This window comes from Tupaia chinensis, unplaced genomic scaffold (genome assembly GCF_000334495.1).
Source record: "Tupaia chinensis unplaced genomic scaffold, TupChi_1.0 Scaffold000574_1, whole genome shotgun sequence".
Taxonomy (NCBI): Eukaryota; Metazoa; Chordata; class Mammalia; order Scandentia; family Tupaiidae; genus Tupaia; species Tupaia belangeri.
The window spans coordinates 843,691-864,968 of NW_006160088.1; the positions used below are offsets into that span (position 1 = coordinate 843,691).

The 21,278-nt window shown below is 43.3% G+C and overlaps 1 protein-coding gene across 1 annotated transcript in view; it reads right to left on the bottom strand.

Annotated features, from left to right (window-relative positions):
- LOC102475297 (calsyntenin-2) overlaps positions 1-21,278 on the bottom strand; it is a 419,364-nt gene that overhangs the window by 114,024 nt on the left and 284,062 nt on the right. The window contains exon 6 of the mRNA XM_006158194.1: positions 10,940-11,089. Within this exon, the coding sequence (XP_006158256.1) occupies positions 10,940-11,089 (150 nt within the window). The remainder of the gene's footprint in view (positions 1-10,939; positions 11,090-21,278) is intronic.

The following is a 21,278-nucleotide window of genomic DNA, read 5'->3' on the forward strand; positions in this document are numbered from 1 at the left end:
TCCTGGACGGACTGGCTTGTCCTGCCATGCTGGATCTGGCAAACTATAGCCCATGGGTCAAATCTGCCTACGCCTGTATTTTGTAAATAAAGTTTTATTGAAATAAAACCATATCCGTTCATTCACCTATAGTTGATTTCAAACTGCCAAGAGTTGAGTAGAGATTATAGGGCTCACAAACCTAGAACATCTAGTACCTGGTCCTTTATAGAAAAGTTGGCAATCCTTGTTTTAGGTCACAGAGGGCAGTGTTTGAAGAATAGCTCCTTGGGATGCCTTTATGTGAGCAGAGCTGAGTTTGAGCTGGATTCAGTGGTCATCCATTCTTCTTCAGCCCCATGAGGATATGTGCTAGGCATGTGCTTGGCTGCAGGTAACACAGAATATGATGAGTGGTATATTAAAAGAAAAGGGGCCCCAGCTGTAGTGGGACACAGGTAATGCCATCACTTGAGAGTCTGGAAGTCACATGGCAGGCCTAGGCTTAGTTCTGGGGCCAAGCTGAATGTGCTGGGCATGGTTTTATGCATTTATCCTCTTGAAATATTAGAAGGCTGGGGCACGGGGACTGTGACACTGCAATATTCTCCCCAATACCTATCTTTGTCTCTGTCTCTTCCTCTCTCTCCATTTTCTCCCTTTCTCATGAAGGTAATGTTTTTATTTTTATTTTTATTTATTTTTTTTGAGAGGTTTTTGCCATAGGGTGCATGCACTTGCCAGGAAGACAGAGAGACAGAGAGACAGAAAGTAAAGTGAGAAATCTCAGGGGCGATGGCCATGCCACAATCCCTTCTCCTCCATTCTCCTCTTGGGATCTTGGGCACACATGCAGATGCATTCAGCATAAGTTTCAAGCTGCCAGGTCTGGGACTTGAACTGTGGTTGACAATATGGGATTTCAGTGATATAACCATTACTCCATCTGCTGGTCCACTATTTTCCCAATTTTAATCACAGCATTATTTGCATAATAATTTAAATTCTGCAAAACACTTCTACACTCTTTTGGTATTGACAATCCTACAAAAATACTGAGTCATCGGAAAAGTCATGATGCATTTGCATAGAAAAATATATCATGACTTTTCTGATGAACTGATAGTTTGGACAAGGATTTTGATTCTTCATTTACAGTTGAGAAAACCAAAGCTCGGCCAGAAAACTGGCTTAAGGGAAGCCTCTGACGGGATCAGGACCAAGCTAAGGTTTGAGCATAGCCCTCGTGGCTCTGGGCACAGCTCCAACTCCACTGGTTTGTTCCCAGCTCCTGCACCCAGTCCATCCTAGCTCCCACTGCCTGTCCCAGAGTGGGGTTCACCAATTATGGTTGTACAAGGGAGGAAGAGTGAAAGGAAGCAGAGGAAGAATAGAAAGAATGAAGGAGGAGGAGAAGTGGAGAATGGGGCCATAGGAGGAGAAACTACAGATAAAGAGGAAGAAGGCATGAGGACAAGGCAGAGAGTGGAGGCTGGAGGAGCTGATCACTTTGGGATGAACTGTCCATAAAGCCAGTGCTCTCTTGTTAAAGAAAAGGGTAAATGGGGAATTTCTCACACTGAATTCTCTTTGAGCAAAAGAGGATCTTTCTGCTTTGGTGTGAGATTGAAGCTTAATACCCATGTGTAGTTTTTATTTATTTTTTTTTAAGAGAGATTTTTGCTATAGGGCATGTGTGCTTGCCAAAAAGACAGAAAGTGAGAAATCACCCCCTAGGGAAGATGGCCACACAGCGATCCCTTCTCCTCCATTCTCCTCTTGGGATTTTGAGCATGTATGCACATGTACCCAGCGTGAGTTTTAAGCTACCAGGTCTGGGACTTGAACAGCAGTTGATTACGTGAGAGTCCAGCAATGAACCATTGTGCCATCAGGTGGTCTCCCCATATTTAGATTTGCCTTGTTTTTTTTTCTGATCCATGAGATAACCACAGCAACTTGAGGTTCAGGCAAATACTGTCTGAGAGAAGTCTTCAAGCATGCATTTCTTTTTGAGTGATTTGTAATTATAAATCAAAAGTGCTCAAAGAAATGTGAGTTGGGTAGAGGAGGGAGACAAGTGAGAATTAATGTTGTAGGCATCTCTTAGGTACAGCATAGGCATTGTTTCGATGAACTGTAGCTATCCTTTCCAGATAAGTCTCATCACCACTTATGGATAAGGAGACTGAGAGTTAAATACTTCGCCTAAGGGCACGTAGGTTGTATCTCTCTTCTGAACAGTTTTTTGAGATACACTTGTGTAAACTGAGAACTTGCCCCTTTGAAAATTCTTAACCACTTTTTTCCTATCCCATTCCTACTCTCAGCACTAGAGTGCCCTAAGGAAGAGACTAACAGGAATTTGAATTTCATCTGTGGCGTTTACCAGCTATGAGATTTTGAACAAACCACTCAATGTGTCTTAGCCCAAGTTTTCCTTATCTGTTAAGTGGGCTGGACTCGTTTATCTCACAGGGTTGTTTGGGTCCTCTGTGCAGTGAGCCTTGCTTCGGGCTCGTACTCCTTTACCTGCTCAATATGTCAGCTTGATATGTCATTCATTTTAGGCTGTGCTAGGTAACCCAATAAAGTACTCCTTACTAAGGTGTCACTGGAACCGTCATGGCTTCAGGTAGGAGTCAGAAAACTTTTTCTGTCATGGGCCAGATAGTAAATATTTAGGCTTTGAAGGCCATATGGTTTCTGTCAAAACTACTCAGCTCTGCGGTTGTAGGGCAGCCACAGGCAGTAAGTAAATGAGTGAGTATGGCTATGTTCCAGTAAAGCTTTATTTATGGACACTGAGACTTGAATTCCATATGATTTTCACATGCTATAAAATCTTTTTCTTTTGCTTTTTTTGGAAACCATTTAAAATGTAAAACACATTTTTTAGCTCACAGTTATAAAAAAAAAAACAGGGGGTCAAGTAGATTCCACCTATAGGCTATCCTTTGCTGACCCCCTGTTTAACACATCACTCCAGCAAGAGCTCTTTGCATTTTAATCAGGGATTAACTATTAAAATAAAAGGCTGCTGCTATAATGGTGGAATCTCATTCACCCTCGAAGGGCAGGGAAAGACAGAACTGAGGGCGAGGAGCCCTCCTTCACTCCACCTTTCTGGCAGCACCCTGCATGGAAGCCTGCAGTCAGGGCAACGTCGTCACCTAATCCTCTGATGAAGTCACTCTAGTTTCTGAGACCTGCACCATTTTGTTTCCCTAAGGAAATCTGGGCACCTTCCTGGGCTTATCATCCTATGATTTGAAATCAATGCCTTTGGTGGAGTGAAACCCAAGCCAGCTCTTTTGTTTACTTGATCAATAATTGATGTGAGTCTTAGAAGGGGCAGGGTGAAGCCAGCTGACCCTTGGGGCCTGGGTCTTTTATTCTTTGACAGAGAGTCAGCGGATGGATGGATGCAGAGGAGACAGGACACTTGACAAGGCTTAACAGGGCCCTTGTCAGACATGCCTGACTGCCAACTTTGTCCCCTTGACTATGGGGTCTCACAAGATTTGCCTGCAACCTAACCTCCTTAGCTGCTCAGCACTTTAAATTGGTTTTAGAATAAATACCTGATTTGAGACACTATTCAGGAATACTCCACTTAAAAGTGCACTGAGTATAATCATCTTTTTCAGTCTCTGCATTCCATTCTCTGCATGGAAGAGAAGTTGGAAGAAGAGCTCTTCCCTGGGACCAGCAGTTGGCATAATGGCTATGTTGCTGGACTCCCATGTAGTCAACCGCGGTTAGAGTCTTGGACCTGGTGGCTTAAACTCATGCCGGGCACGTGTGCATGCTGCCCAAGATCCCAAGAGGAGAATGGAGGAGAAGAGATTGCAGTGTGGCCATCCCCCCTGGGGGGGTGATTTCTCACTTTCAGTCTCTCTGTCTCTCTGGCGAGCACATGCACCTTATAGCAAAAACTTCTCAAAAAGAAAAAAAAAAGAAGAGTTCTTCCCTGAGATCTACCCCCTCCCCACAAGATAATACAGGATCCTCCATCCAGCATCTTGTTCCTTTCTGCAATTCAGCCTCCCTTCACCCCAGCAAGTCTTAGCCACATCATGTTCCCGCCCAAATCCCTAACATCTGTTCCCTAGTCTGGAACACACTTCCTCCACGGAGAGGCCCCTTACCCTTCTAGATTTGGTCCACAGTCCCTACCTGGTGCAAGGCTCTCTCCTATGTGTTCCTGTGACCTGTCCACCATAGCATTGTCCTTAGTACTGCCATCATCTCCTTCCATTTTGTGAGCCCTGGTAGGTCCTATTTGTCTCTGTATCCCCAGCCTTTAGCACACAGTGGGTCTTCAGCAAAGGGTGAATGATTATGAAAAATATTCCCCACAGAGTAATATGTATATCAATCTCGGTTATCGCTCATACCGTGACTAAGGAAAAGTTCATCTCAACCAGAAGCTTTTATGGGTCTTTTCAATACAAAGTATAGACGCACTCTGGGTGTCTCGCGAATGCTTTCTGTATGTCTCTCTACTCCATGTGAAGCCCACAGTTCAGTAGCATCCAGACCCACCCTGGACCTATCAGATCAGGATCTGCATTTTACCCAGACGGACTCAAGTGCATGTTCAGGCTGCAGAAAAAGTGCTCTGGAAGATTCTATCTTCCTTCTTCTTTTTCTTTTTTGGAGAGATTTTTGCTATAGGGCGTGTGCACTCACCAGACAGACAGAGAGAGACAGAGAGACAGAAAGCGAGAAATCACCCCCCAGGGGGGATGGCCACGCCGCAATCCCTTCTCCTCCATTCTCTTCTCGGGATCTTGGGCACACACGCACATGCACCCGGCGTGAATTTTAAGCCACCAGGTCCGGGACGCAAACCGCGGTCGACTATGTGGGAGTCCAGCGACATAGCCATTACGCTAACTGCTGGTTCCCTCTATCTTCCTTCTGAATGAAGGCCCCATAGGTGGAATAGTAGAAACTCTCTGACGTTTCGATACAGCTGGAGGATTATTCAAAACCCAAAGAACAGGGAGGAAATGGTTCATTTGTGTGCCTGTGTCTTCCTTTCTTTTGATTTTAAATAGTTCACCTTATTGTGAAGGCAAAAGGAACAGGAGTTGGTGGGGCCCATGGGAGCTCTTCCAGGTGAACTGCTGTGGTGAGGTGTAAGTGTCCACGGGGGGAACATGCTCAGGGAGGAAGCGAGCAGCCGAGATCGGTTTTTGTTAGCTGGAGTGGTGATGCCCTGATCCAGGAGCCCTCAGATCCAGAATGACTGCATGTCTGGTCAGCAACACATCCAGGAAATAAAGATCACAGTAAAGTCTCCAGAGGTTTTCTTCAAAGGGGACTCACTGTGCACAAAGGAACTGCAAAATGCTGAACGTGGGTCCAGACTGACAGGGCAAATGCTGAATACAAAACCTGACTTGGGGGACCAGCAATTAGTGTAATGGCTATGTTGCTGGACTCCCATGTAGTCGACCACGGTTCGAGTCCCGGACCCGGTAGCTTAAACTTGCGTCTGTCTGGCGAGTGCCCTATAGCAAAAATCTCTCAAAAAACAAAACAAAACAAAACAAAACAAAAAAACAAACAAACAAAAAAAACCCTGACTTGTCACAATGGAAGGGAAAACATCCCGCGTCAGTGTGAGCGTCCTATAGCAAAAATCTCTCAAAAAACCAAAACCAAAAAAAAACAAAAACAAAAACAAAAAAACCAAACAAAAAAAACCCCTGACTTGTCACAATGGAAGGGAAAACGTCCCGCGTCAGTGTTGTGGAGCACAACGGCTTGAAACATAGAAGATGGGCCAAGGGATTTAAAAGAGCAAAAAAGGAAAGCAAGAGCAAGAGATGCATTCCTCCAAGTAGCATACAACAACCCCCCCACCCCCAAGCCCCTGAACTAGCAACTGAATTACAGACAATTCTCCAGGGAGCAGACAGGTCAATGCCCTCTATCAGTCAGAAGGGTCACAAGGCTTGGCCCTCTCTTTGCATGGATCCCCTGCCATCATTGCCACCGTCACCCTGACAACCTTCAAGAGCACTACGTCCTCTGCAGAGCTCTGACCCATGAACAGATGCAGATCCTACTGCAGCTCCTCCCAGGACACAGAGGCCCAGGCTTGGCTAATTTTACTTCACTGCAAAGAGGGAAACAAACACTAAGAAGGCTGCAAATCCAGACCCCTGGCACAAGACAGAGGACACAAGGCCAGTTTTAGCAGGTGGTCAGCTACAGGTCCGCCTCTTCCCTGCTTCCTAAAACAATCTCTCATCTCCACAAACTAGAGATGCCTCAAAGCACAGCATGAGATCTCAAAGCTCAGGAAAAAAACAGAGATATAGGGACCAGCAGATGGTGTAATGGTTATGCTGCTGGACTCCCATATGCTGATTATGGTTCAAGCCTCAGACCTGGAGCCTTGAAACTTGTGCTGGGTGTATCTGCATGCATGCCCAGAATCCTGAGAGGAGAATGGAGGAGGAGGGATTGTAGCATGGCCATCCCCTCGGGGGGGGGGGTCGGGGAGTGATTTCTTGCTTTCTGTCTCTCTGTCTCCAATGAGTGCACATGCCGAATAGCAAAAATCTCTCCCACCAACAACAAAAAAGAATAACAGGAGAAGGGATTGCGGCGTGGCCATCCCCCCCTGGGGAGTGATTTCTTGCTTTCTGTCTCTCTGTCTCCAACAAGTGCACATGCCGAATAGCAAAATCTCTCAAAAACAAATAAGTAAAAACAAACAAAGAAAAAGAGAGATGTAGCTCCCCCTTCTACCAACACGGGCCTGTCTTACGCTTTGAGGACTATCTTCTCCCCTGAACAACTGAGAACTAGGGTGTCCCTTCAGCCAATTTCTACCTACACCTGCAGAATGAGGTGACCTTGACCACCTACTCAGAATTACAATCTCAGAGTACAGCCAAGAAGATAAAACCCAAGCAAGAGCAAGATGAACACATCTTTCACCCCAGGTTCGTTTTCTGGGTTCAGAGCCTTCCTTGTTCTTTCTCTTGCTACAGCTGAACCCCTGAGAAGCCCCACTCTGACCATTAGTAAATGATGCTACCAAGTGAACTCTTAGTTCAAGCTTAGGGGATAGGAGGAAAGTCAGAAAGTCAGAAAGCCAGAGGCTACAAGAAGTGTGGGTATTGTCTCAGGGGGCCTATGTTCTTTCTGAGAAGACAAGACCAACCAACGGAAAAAAAGAAAAAAAGTGGGAAACTATAGCCTCAGCAGACGAAGCCTTGAACCAGGTCTGAAAGGCAGGAGGCAGAAGAACCAGGGCCTGGGATGTCCTGTGTGCAGCTGGGTAAGGTCAGCTGCATGCTGGGAAAGCTAGAGTCTTGCTCATGGAGGGGTTTATTGTGCTGTGAAATGGGCCCACTGCCCTGGGGCATCACTGGTGTCTGCAACAGGTCCCTTACGAGCCCTTGGACGAAAAGAAAGGCTCTAGCTGTAAACACGGCCCCTTGCTTCAAGACAGCTGGCTGGGCGACGCTAAGCTGACTGCATCGAGGGCCAGCTGACGCGCTGAATGGAAGTGCTCAGAGGGAGTCAGAAGGCTCCTGTGTGTGATGGATTGCTTTTACAGTGCTGCAATCCCCTCCTGCCTGAAGGGAAATGACTTAGAACAGGTACAAGAATTCAAGCTGCCAAACTGCGTTTGCTTGGTGACTTGCATTGCTGGTGAAAATTCAGCTCAGGAGGGGCCTCTGTTCTTCTGAGGAATTGTGGGGAAGTACATCTGGCACATGCATGTAGACCCTCTTAGCTGGGTCTGAGCGCTTTGAGGCTCATGGCAGCTCCTCACTCTGGCCTCAAAATTTCAGCCATCTACCTACACTAACTCACTCCGATCTTGCTTCCCGTATCTGTACAGTCACACTTGTCCTGCAAGACAAACCACTTTCCTTACGCTGTTTACCCATGCCTTGCACAGTCTCATGCTTTGTTTGTCTCTCATTTACACAGTGCGAGTTTCATCCTACATCTGCTTCGAGAAAGCTCAACTCTTCCCCTTAGAGTGTCTGATGGCCTCTCCCAGTAAGGACAGCCTGCTTCATCCACAGTTAGCAAAGAAAGCAGCAAAGCATGGCTCAGCCTGGTCAGCTCTACCACACTGGGAAAAGGGCCCAGACACACATCTGGGACCAGCTGTGGTCAACTGAGAGAACAGGTTCCAAGACGGGAGGATCTGAGGTGAGGGCTGCCTGAATGGAGGAACAAAGTGGACTAGTGTGCAGGAAGGACAGGTCTGGGGCCAGGGCAGAAACAGCAGAAGGCACTGTGACCTCTGCAACACATCTCAGAGGGCCTGGAGGGTGTGCCTAGTGGAAACCCACTGGGGTAATGACAGAGAGGGACTTACTGGCTGACCACAGTCAGCAAGCTGGAGGGAGCAGAGTAGCAATGCAGAATCAAGTGTCAGCTTCTGTCACCACAGGCTGGCAGTGTAGGCAGGGAAGCCACCATGAAAGAGTCAATTCTGATGTCACTTTGCCTGGGATGATGGACTGATGCATAGCATTGCCACTTCCTTTTTCTTTGCAATACTGAAAAGTATTTTTTTTTTTTTTAATCAAGGTCTTGGTGACCACTCATCCTGTCATTCCTTGCTGAGTGGCTGCATCGTGCCTGGCCCTATCACAGGCTCTGGAGCCACAACAGAAAATGGATACCATCCTCACCCTCCAGGAGCTTGCTGTTTGGAGCTGCAGATCGTATTGTGCACTGTAGAATAGGTGCTCAACACATTCTTCACACACAGAATTAAACATTATGACTGGTTTTTTCTTTGCATGCTTTTAACACTACATTTGCATACATTAAACAAGTACAGACTCTGCTAGGAAATTGCATTTAAATATAGAGGTAAACATGCAATCCCAAATCTGTAGGTACCTCATCTGTCAAAGACAAAAAAAAAAAAAAATGGAGTCATTCTCCAGATACGGCTTTGTGTTTTGCTTTTGCCACCTAAAATCCCATTGTGAGCACATTCCATGCTTAGAAATTTTATGCATTCTTTCCAGGCCTTTCTTTTCAAAGGCCAGGCCTTCAGCAGAGCTAATCCTTGAAAATTAAAACAAGGTGGGTTCTTCTTTAATCAGAGAGCTTTCAGTCATTTATTTATTCATTTAGTGACTTTTTCTTGAGTACCGATCATTGGAGGCAGACCCTGTGCTAAGTCTGTGAAATTCAGTGGTAAGCAAGTCAGAAGCCTTCCCTCAAGCTTCTTAGATCTGGCAAATTATACCCAACCAGAACTCAGGCTCTCTGAGTTGGGAAGACACAGTCTTCCACTCTGACTTGTCCCTTTTTCCATGTCACTAACTCGATTCTAAACAGACCAACATGAAGATGATTCTATTGGGTTGTTGAAAAGCCATGATGTATTTTTTTTCCTATGTTTTCCTATGCAAAAATGCGTCATGACTTCTCTGACAACCCAATATTTTCTTCTCTACCTCTCATGTGTTTTACCTGTGACTCTTTTATTTAGCATTTCATCCTTACTTTGCTCAAAGACAAACAACTCTGGCTCTCTCCAGATGTGCATTTAATGACCTCTTCCCATCTTTCTGGCTTCAAGTACAAGGGAGAGGAAGCTCTCGAGCCCTTGAGAGCTGCTTTTGGAGGACAGTGTTCCAGGTGGCTCTTTCAGCACATGTGCCCTTGCTTGGGAACATAAGGTCCTTCAATCTGACCCTGATGAATGAGATCAGAAATGAATGTCTGACTAAAGGGAAACCATTCAAAGTCTGACCAGGGACCTGTTTAGTGACTTAGTACCAGTCTGCACAATAGCAATTTGAGTGAATAACACAAACTCTCTCCAGAGGAATTTCAAAATGAAAAACACAAGAGAGAGAGGAGGAACATAATAGGGAGAAAGAAGCTTAAAGATATTACGAGTGCCAAGGAAACAGAAGTCACAAAGGATGCTTCCACGGAGCACCATGAGTTAGGACCAAGCAGTAGCCTGCAGCATTGTCAACACGTGAAATAAAGATGGAGTACTTAGACAGCCAAAACAGTGGCACAAAGGTAAGTCTAGCATTCTGTTCAGCCACCAGACTTATTGGTGTCTCCAAAGCTATTACTATTCCACAAGGCATCTAATTCTCTTTTAAGATTGATCTATACAGCCATCCTTATTTCCTCTTAGCTCAGTGATAAACCCCACCACCTAAGGTTGCAATTCTTGAACATGCAATCCCAAATCTATAGGAACCTCATTTGTCAAAGACAAAAAAAACTGAGGCCAGTCTCCAGACATTTGCTCTGTCTCTGCACCCTGAAAGATCTAAACCGGCACAAAATCACCTGCATTGAAAGCAACTGCATCTCATTCTCAGAGGCAACATTTTAGAAACTCCTTAATCCAGCAGCTGAACTCTGGATCTCCCACTCTGGCTGTCTGTACTCTGTGTGAGCACCAGGAATACCATGACCTTCCTCAGCTGTTGAGCAGTGATGCGAAACTTGAAAGACATCAGCTAGACTCACTCAATCCTTTGGATAAAGTGAGTAGACTCACTGGCAATTTCTCTTGAGTATCATGAGATACAATTGATTCAAGATATCATAGATCTGAGAAAGGATCATTGTACAAATTAGGCACATGACATTAGATGGGTTGCCTTGGACATTCTCAGCTGTAAAATGGGGATGATATATCACGTAAGAGTTGTGACATTTAAACAAGTTACTCTATTTCTTGCAGCGAAGTGACTATACTTAAAAATTTTTCTAGTTATATGCTATAATAAGCTGTAAAATGGGGATGATATATCACGTAAGAGTTGTGACATTTAAACAAGTTACTCTATTTCTTGCAGCAAAATGACTGTACTTAAAATTTTTTTCTAGTTATATACTATAATAATTTGACAAGTTCGATACCTCCTAAACATCAGGCCAAGCTGCTTTCACATCACAGAATTGGTAAAACCAGACCCACCTTGCCATCCAGGCTTGCAAACTGGCTTCACGTCCACCTGCACCAGGGTGTCCTGAGCAGCAGGTTTCTGTCCACAGTCGTAAGCAGTCACCAGGATTTCATACTGGTGTTGCTTGTCATAGCTCAGCTTCTCGGTGTTCCTGATGTTGCCTGAGGAACAGGGATGTTCACAATCATTTCAGGCCAACTTAACCACCCTGCACTTCTTCACAATCCCTTCTCCACTCACCAACCTCTACAAAAATGAAATATGGCTTTCCCCCATGTCTTCGTAAAACAAGTGGTGACCAGGACCACCGTTTCCACCTATGGCCTGCTTGTGCTTTGCTGGTTGGTTCCCAAGAACCACTGACTGAGCCCCCCTGACTGTGTAACAGGGGTGCTAGGGAATTCCACACATCTGGAATCCAGCAGCTTGGATTTCTAAGTAATGGGTTGCCAGTAAACTCCCTCCTAAAGTGAACCCACGTGGCTGTGTCCCTGATGGAGGGCACAGAGAGATCGTCTGCCATGAAATCTCTGAGAGAAAGATGGAATTCAGAAAATGTCCTGACACATATTTTTTAACATCTGGGCTTGTTGCCAGGAATGTTCACTGCCTCTTCTCACATTATTTTGCTACCAAATAGGAAGTAAAATCAATAAGAAAATGTGTGACCTCCCTTCTGAAAGCTACACAGAATAACAGATCCCTTACTCTGAAGCTGTTTTTCTTCTCTAAGGGAGACCAAACAATTTTTTTTTTTTCTGAGCCATTTGTGAGATTGTACTCTCATAGGTTTGATATTATGATTTATAAATACATATTTGGTGGGTAATGAGAAAAATTTTAATTGACTGTTTTGCTGAAATATAATGTTGGTTCCAAAAGACTCAGAAAAGACCCACAATAAACATAACACTCTTAAGTTTTGAATTTCAAAAGATAAAACTTTTCCTTTGCTGGGCCCAGCAGTTGGCATAGTGGCTATGTCACTGGACTCCCATGTAGTTGACCATGGTTCAAGTCCCGGACCCGGCAGCTTAAACTCACTGGGCTCGTGTGCGTGTGTGCCCAAGATCCTGAGAGGAGAATGGAGGAGAAGGGATTGTGGTGTGGCCATTCCCCCTGGGGCGGGGGGGGGTGATTTCTCACTTTCTGTTTCTCTGTGTCTGTCTTTCTGGCTAGCACACACGCCCTATAACAAAAACCTTTCCAAAAAAACCCACAACTTTTCCTTTGCTGAGAATAATCTCATTTCTGCTGTGTGTTTTGGTTTTGGTTTTATGGTGAAAGTGATAGAAAATTCAAATGTAAATGGTGTCATTTTTTTTTTCAGAAGTAAAGTTAAAAAACCAGAAATTAAAAAAAAAGAAAATAGAACCCAGCCATGATGGCACAGGTGGGAGGAGTGCTACCATGTGTTACTGAAGGCCATATAAGAGGGCTCTGGGTTTGCATTCTGGGCCTACCTGAACATGCTTGGTAGGCCTGTGGGCATGCCTGTGATCCAGGCTGGCTGCAGGGCTTGAGAGAAGATTGTGGCATGTAGACCTTTTTGAGAGTGATTCCTCTTTCTCCATCAGGAAACACATAAATGAAAACTTTTTAAAAATACAAAGGCTGGGGCCAGTTTATGGCATAGTGGTTACGGTGATGGATCCCATGTGGTGAACTGCAATTCGAGTTCTGGACCCATTGGCTTGAAATGCACACTCGGTATGTGTGCATGCATGCCCAAAACCCTAAGAGGAGAATAGAGGAGAAGGGATTGCAGCATGGTCATCTCACTTGAGGAGGTAATTTCTCACAGTCTCTCTCTCTCTGCCTCTCTCTGCTGAGTGCACACATCCTATGGCAAAAATGTGAAAAGATCCAAAAGCCAAAAACCAAGCCAATCAACCAACAAACATGGAATGACTTACTCAGGTTTATTTTTATACTTCATTAAAACGAAAGGAAAATTACACAAGTGAGCTTCCTTCCACTTTAAATCATGTCCATTGTTCGTATGAATTGAGACAACATGGACTAAGGCAAGAAATCCTGGAAAATTAGAAAAGCCAAGTAATTTTTTAAAGATTAGAAAAATTGATCCACCAAAAATCTAGTTTTTAAAAAAAATATATTTAAATTTACATTTAATCACTGAATAATCTATTTTTAGTGAAACAGTACTCAGTACCCAGCCATGAGCAGGTGCTACAAACATGAGCATGTCAAGGGGAGAAGTGGTTGATGGCAAAGAGGAAAAATGAAATCTGCTATCTGCTTGAGAGTATGTCTCAAAATAAAACTTCACCCACTGATTCGAGGTGGAATTTAGTTTAATAAAGTCAGGCAAAAATATCTAAATAAAAATAGATTTGATATATTTCTGACTTTGGGGCTGGAATTTAGAATCTCTTTCAGTTTTTCCCCAAATATTTGTTCCCCTCTCACTTCTGGAGCCTACACAGGTCTAGAATGGCTCAGTTTTGAGTTGGTAACACTCCCCATGGATTCTATTAACAAACTTGTTTGTGGTTATACTCAGCACAGGGGAGGAATTCTGTCAGGTGGAACCACTTCAATATAACCATGAGAAGTGCGCTTCCACAACATCAAATTAAATTTTGAACAAAAAGTTTTAACTTTCTCTTCCTTTAAATAGCTCTCAAAAGATATGCCTCATAGAAGAGGATGGCTTGGAGTTTACAGACCATATGACATTAAGCAGACCAAACACTACTGATTATGGTAGGAAAATAAACATACAAGCTGAATTCTGCGTCCAATTTGTTGCAGCTCCACTTCTATAACACGTCTTAATGAAATTATCTGAGAAACTAATTTACTTTCTCTACCATCACCAATTCCATGCATATAAAAATGGGTATTGGCACAGAATCTGAAGTGTTAGGGAAAAAAATGAGAGTGACCAATTATTACATGAGAGAGTAATTTTTGGGTAAGACACACATTTAACATTTTTTTGAAAGCTAAGAAAACGTTACCCATTTTGTTTCAGTTATAAACTAAAATTTTTCTCCCATATTTGAGTAATTTTTCCTAATAGTGCCTTCTTAGGAGACTAGAGCTCACAGTTACTCAAAATAGCTGAAGTCCCAGGGCCTATTTCTCTAGAACTAAATGAACCCAGGAAGTTAACCTTAAAGACCAGCCAGCACCTGACATCTATATTAATTGAAGTATTTTTTAGAATATCTTTTTCTGACTCAGGAGCAGTAGGAATCTGGGTGGGCAATAGATAGGCTCACTGACTGGTACCCTCCTTCTGATATAATTTAAATGGGAACAGTGTTTCTGGAAAACTATTTGATAATATATGCCCCAAATTTTAAAATTGCTCATAACTCATCAGCATGCAATTCCTTATGTAAAAATTAATTTTAACTAATGATTAAAAATGTGGATATGGGACTAGCAGTTGGCATAATGGTTGTGTCGCTGGACTCCCATGTAGTCGACCATGGTTCGAGTCCCGGATCCGGTGGCTTAAACTCATGTTGGGTGTGTGTGCGTGCGTGCCCAAGATCCCAAGAGGAGAATGGAGGAGAAGGGATTGCGGCATGGCCATCCCCCTGGGGGGTGATTTCTGGCTTTCTGTCTCTCTGTATCCCTTTGTCTTTCTGGCAAGCGCATGCACCCTATAGCAAAACCCTCTAATAAAATGTGGATATGTGTGCAAATATGTTCATTTAAGTATTAGGGGGACTCCTCATTTAATGACGAAGTTCTGTTCATACAACTAGGTCAACTGCAGACATTGGTAAGTGAGAGCTTATTTTTCTACAGGTATCACATCATACCACACTAGAATAATGTAATTATATCCATACTATCCATACTGAAAGCATACATAACACCAGGAAGTGACAAGACACATGATAATATAAATCTGGTGTACTTGCTCTTATTCATTCTGCATACTACTATGGATGTGTCATAAGGTACAAATTTATAAATGAAATATGTAGTCTTGTGTGATTTTTAATACTTCATGTAATAAATTCTAATCAACTGCAGAAATGAGACAAAGACGGAGAAAAAGGGGACTCCATATGCTGGAGAACTGGTCATAAATTGAAGTGGTTGTTAAACAGGTAGGTCATTAACTGAGGACAGACCGTATTTATTACATTGAAAAGTAGTGTGATAGTAAGAGAAGACTGAAGAGTTTATTTTTAAGATGGAATATTGTTCTACAGTAGAACTGGAGATGATAAAGATGGGGAAAATACATATAATACAATGTTAAGAAAAAAAAAGAAAGACAAAGAAAGGCAAGAGTAGTGTAATATTTAAAAATTTTTAGAAAAACTACTGGAAATAGGGTAAGTTGTTAAATCTTTGGCAGGGTTACAGGTGACATTTTTCCTTCTTCACATTTTTCTGTGCTTTCCAAATTAGGGCATGCATTACTTTTCTACTTACACAGGAAAGACGTGTTTTTATTTTAAGAGTAAATAGATGTTAGGACACACTGTTCAGAAGCATCAGAGTCCTATTATTCATTCGGACAGATTTCTGACAAAGAACCTAGTTGAGGCTGTACACACCAAACAGCTGCTACAAAAGTAGAAAAATTTGGGAAGTGGTAATGAGAGGTGTCATTGAAACCCCTGCTGTTACCTCTGCTGCTATATCCTAACATGGCTGAGTGATTGGTTTATGCAAGACACTCTGCTGTCTTGTTTGCATTGGTTTAGACAATAATCATATTACACAAATATAAACCTCCTATTTTTCTTTAAAATTTTGCCAGAAGGAGACAGACAGAGACAAAGAGAGAGAGAAAATGTGGAAAAACAGCTCCTGATGGGAAATGGTCATGCTACACTCCCTTCTTTTCTCCCACTTTTTGGGATTTGGGGCACACATGCCCATGTACCCAGTGTGTTCCTCAAGCTGCCAAGTCTAGGACTCAAACCATGCAGTTGGCCATGTGGGATCTAGTCACTTTAACCACCATGCCATGGTTCACAGATACAACATGCAAATTCCATTTTGTTGATCAGGATCAGTAAGTAATGTTGTATAATGTCTCTAAGCTTCATCCAAGTCATTTCAAATGGCAGGATTTTCTTCTTTTTAAAGGCTAAATATTCCACTGTGTGTGTAACTTGCCACCTCTCAATACACACAGAGTGGTAGTTGTAGCATTAAGAAGGAAAATATAAACAATGGTGACATGCTGCTCAGAGAGTCTGGATCCATGTGGCAGATGGGTTTGGTTCCCATGAACTGTACATAGTGGACATGCAGGCCCATAGTCCTGGCTGGCTGGAAAGCTAGAAAGCCCAGCGGTGAGTATAGCATGAGACTGCTGAGTATGCTTACTTTCTCTTTCTCCTTCATGCTCATGAAATAAATAAAACTTTAGGGAAAGTAATTTAATTGTGCACTTATCTTTACGGTGAGTTTTATACTTTTGTATGTTTTCAAATTATCATTATTTTTAAAGACAGAATCTTGCTATCATGTGTCTCATGCCTTAGCCTCCCAGTTGAGGCATGTGCGATCATATGTGGCTCTTTTTCTTGATAGGATTTGGCTATGTTGTACAGGCCAGCCTCAAACTCAGAAGCCTCCTGCCTCAGCCTCATCAAACTGCTGGGGTTACAGATGCATGCCACTGTGCCACCCTTTAGATTGAAACAGGAACCAAACCTGAGCCTTTTGTGGAGTCCCAGTGTACAGAATACAGTGTCTTACCAGTGCACACCACTGTGGCAGGGCCCTATTTTCATATTATTAATTAACATCCATTTGTTTCAGTTTAAAGAACCCCTGGTGACATTTCTTGCAAGTCAGATCTAGTGGATATGGATTCTCTGAGCTTTTGTTTGACTGGAAAAATCTTTATCGTTTTTTCATTTCTGAAGGATGGCTTTTCCAGGTAAAATTTTCTTGATTGGCAAGAGTTTTCTTTCTACATTTTGAATATTGCTCTTGGCCTGTGATGTCTTTGATGAGAAATATGCTGATAGCCTTATGTGATTCTCTTGTATGTAATAATGTTTCTTTTTTCTTGCTGTTTTCAAAATTCTTTTTGTCTTTGATTTTTGATTTTGTCTTTAATTATAATGTGTCTTAGTATAGTATTATTTGGATTAAATCTAACTAGAGACTTTTAATTTTCCTGTATCTGGATATTTATATCTCTCTCCAGATTTGGAAAGCTTTCTATTATTTGGTTAAATGCATTATCTATCCCTTTGTCTTTCTCTTCGTCTTCACAAGCTCCTGTGTCTCAAATATTCTCTCTTTTGATGCTGTTCATTAATCTTAGAATATTTCTTCATTCCTTTTCATTTTTCTTTTTTCTCTTTTGATTAGACACTTTCGAATGACCTGTCTTTGAGCTGCCAGTAAGGTTTTTTATTGCATGTTTTAGTTTAATCATTGCATTTTCAGCGGCAAAATTTCAATTTGGTTTTATTTTTAATTTTCTTTATTTGTTTGTTGAACTCCTAGTTTTGTTTTGTTTTCCTAATTAAATTAAATCCTTTATCTGCGTTCTCTTGTAGCTCATGGAACTTATTTAAAATAATTAATTGGAATTCCTTGTCAGGCAATTTATAGATCTCTAATTTTTTGAGGTTGATTACTGGAAGTTTATTATGTTCCCTTGGTGGTATCATGTTTTCTTTTTTATTTATTTTTTCTTTTTTTGGAGAAGTTTTCGCTATAGGGCGTGTGCACTCACCAGAAAGACAGAGAGAGACAGAGAGATAGAAAGTGAGAAATCACCCACCAGGGGGGATGGCCACTCCTCAATCCGTTCTCCATTCTCCTCTCGGGATCTTGGGCATGCATGCACACGTGCCTAGCGTGAGTTTAAGCCACCGGATCTGGGAGTCGAACTGTGGTTGGCTATGTGGGAGTTCAGCAACATAGCCATTATGCTAACTGCTGGTCCCAGTATCATGTTTTCTTGATCCTTCATGATCACTGTAGTCTTGTGTAGGTGTTTTAGCATTTGAAAAAGCAGTCACCTCTTCCAGGCTTTATGGACTGGCTTTAGTAAGAAAAGACTTTCAATTCTGGGGAGCGGAGGAAAATTCTGGAGAATGCTGTGGCACAAAATACAGTGCCTACATGTGGTGAGTGTTGGATGGTAGAGTGGAGGGAGTTGGTCCAGTGTTTAGTTAGTTCAGAAAACCAGAATTTTTCACATTGGCCACTTTGTGATCCTTGATATGGGAAGAGCTGTGGAAGATCTGTGGTGACTAAGGAGACTGATGTAGTCCTCAGTGGTGCCCTAGGTTCCAGCAGTAAGGGACCAATGCAGGGGATGGTGAGGGTTGAGGGAAGTGGTGTGTACATGCTCAGCTGTGAGCATGTACATGGTAGAGAAGGCAGGGCAGGGCCACCTTGTAGACATATAGGGGCAAGTGGTATGCAAGGGCATGGCTACAGGAGTCAGTGGCTGTGAAGTCAGTGATAGGTTTGACTAATTGCATGTGTATGTGTAGCTGCGGGGATCAAGCTGACAGTGTGTACACATGTGGGCCAGTTGGGCAAGTATGGAGGTTATTTGGTGGTGGGGCTGGCTACCTACATGTAAGCAGCTGTGGGAATGAGAACTGGTGGCATGCATGTGTGCAGCTGCAGGAGTCAGATGCAGGCACGTGAACTGGTGAATGCTGATGATAGGGGTTGGTAGTTCCATGGGCATGCCTGGACATAGGGACCAGACCTGGCAGTAGGCAGGTACACAGCTACATAGTTCAGCAGTAGAGGCCAGTGATGGGAGTTGGGGCTGGCTGCTTATATGTGTGTATCCATAGGGGCTAGGGCTGGTGGCAAATTCACATGTAGCTGCATGAGCCAGTTATAGGTACATGCTTATCTGTGAGACTTGGCAATGGGTTGCTTGCATGCACATAGCTAAGGGGTTAACCATGGGTACACACATGGTGGTGAGGACTATGTTTGTAGCTGAGGCCTGGGCTATTTTCAGGCACACATGCAATGGCTATGTTGGGTCTCTGGATTGGGAAACCCACAGCAATAGCAGCTGGAGAAGCCCCATAAAGTGGGGCAAGAGAGAGGTGGTGGCTTAAGCACCTGAAAACTACAAAAAAAAAAAAAAAAAAAAAAGTAAAAGTTGGGTCCTCAGTTGCAGAAACTGCAGGGTCTTCTGCAGCTGTGTGAGTTTCCTCAGGGACAAAGGCTGCTGGGGTCCTCTGCATAGCAAGCCATCAAGAACTGTGGTAGCTCCTGTCATGTGACTAACACTGAGAGCCCCACCCTTCTTTGTTTCTAGTCATCCTCAGACATCTCAGTTATGTTGCTCTCCCCAGTGATCTGGTGGGGTGAAACTGAAGCAGTTTGCTTAGACAGTACCCAGAAAGGCTAGAAAAGATTATTGTTCACCCTTCTTTCCTCATCTCTGCAGGGGGAGCTTGTGAGCCAAGGAATTTTCTGAACTGAGCAATGCCAATCTGGGGGATGAGATGATGCACGCAAAATGAAACTGTTCTCCTTACCCATTTTGTGTAGTTATTCTCATTTTTTTTTTCTTTCACTGTGTGGTTATATCTCTTTAGGTGAACTCTGAGCTCTGGATTCTCCAAGAGCTATTTTCATTCACGGGTAGTTGTCTAATTGTTGTTCTTTGTGAAGTGAACAGAGGCTGGGATCTCTCACTCTGCAATCTGGCTGATACCTCCTCACACTTTGTGTTTATGAACTTAAATACCACAATTTTTCTTCCCTGTCAGTTATCACTGAGTAAGAGTGCTCTGGTAGAAAGACTTTGAGGCCACTGTAATACCTGCATTCCAGTTCTAACTCTGCTACTGGTGTGACAGAGTTGTTAGGCAAGATTTTTATGATTTAGAACTCAGTTTTTCCATTTCTCCATTAGAAGTGAGGATCCAGGACCAGTGTATCTCAGAGATTGGCCAAGTGCCAGCAAATGGGGAACTGTAAGCCATCTTAAATGGATCTAGATCTTCCCAAGAGGGAGATGATGTCACCAACTCATGGTTACCTGCTCACAATTTCAGGCTGGAAATGCATGGGAGATGAATGAACCCCATGTCTCAATCACCCAGGTAAATATCTAACAATCATGCACCATTAATCGAGCACTCCATATTTGCCAGGTACCCTGCAAAATTATTCTCATGTACTGCCTCTCTTGGAGGCCTCACAGGCCCACCATGAGGTAGAGGTTACTATTGCCATGATTTCACAGGAGGGAAATGAAAAAGGAGGTAAACCCAGGGACTCTGATTGGAAGAAGCTGATTCTCTGGTTAAAGATAGGTCAGGCTGACTCCATGCAGTCTTCCGTCCTTGGTGTCCTTCCTCCCTTCTTTTCCCCACAAGTGAAGAGCCTGGAAGATTGGATTGGCCAGGAACCATCTACTGGAAGCCACTGAATTGGGGATAGAGGACTACTGGAAACCTAGGCGTCAATAAGTGGGCCCTGAACTCACCAGTACTTGCTCGCCCTTGTGTGTATGCAAAGAACTTCTTTAAGGAGCCAGGAAGGTCGGCAGGAGAAGTGATGGATAAGAGCCAATTTGGGAAGCTCATTAGAATGGGAGCTGCTTCTATGCCTGCCCCTAGGTCCTGCCTTCATTACTTGGAGAACTGCTTTTGTAAACCTCACTGTCGGGGACCCACACTCTCTGGAAGTGCCCACTTTCCTCTTCATCTTATATTGTAAACCAAAGTAGGAGGCAGAGACCTGGCAAAGGCCCATTACTCACTTTTAATGAGACAGCCAGGGAAATAAATTGGCATATGTTAGCGAAATGGCTCATCAAGGTGAGTAATTATCTTCATGACTGGGGCAGTTTACCCTCTGATGAAAGAATTTGCATCTTGTGTCTCACTGGGCTATGGCTCTCCAGAAGTAGACAGAAAGCCAAGTGGACCTTGACCACTGATCACAGATACTTCCACTTGTCTAGGCTTGCTATCTACATGCTCTGACCACTCCCCAACTTTCAAAGTTTCATGGATCCAGACTGCACAATTGATCACAGTAGAACAGAAACCCAGAGGACAAAAATGGACTACATTTATTTTATATTTTATGAATTGGTGTGTGTGTGTGTGTGTGTGTGTGTTTGTGTATGTATGTGTGTATCATGTATGAGAAGCATGCCTCTTTGACAGGGTGTGGGGGAGGAATTATCAGGGAGTGGTTCCGACAGGTTCTATAAAGTGAAAGTACCATGTTCTTAGTCCTGTATCAAACTTTGATTAAAGTACAATATTTCTTCCTTTGCCTTCTTGTGCCCTGATCCTATGCCCTGCACAATTAGCCTCTAGTGAGGTGTAGGTTTGCAATTTCCATTTTTATGGAATTAATTCCCTTTAACATTTTAAAGGG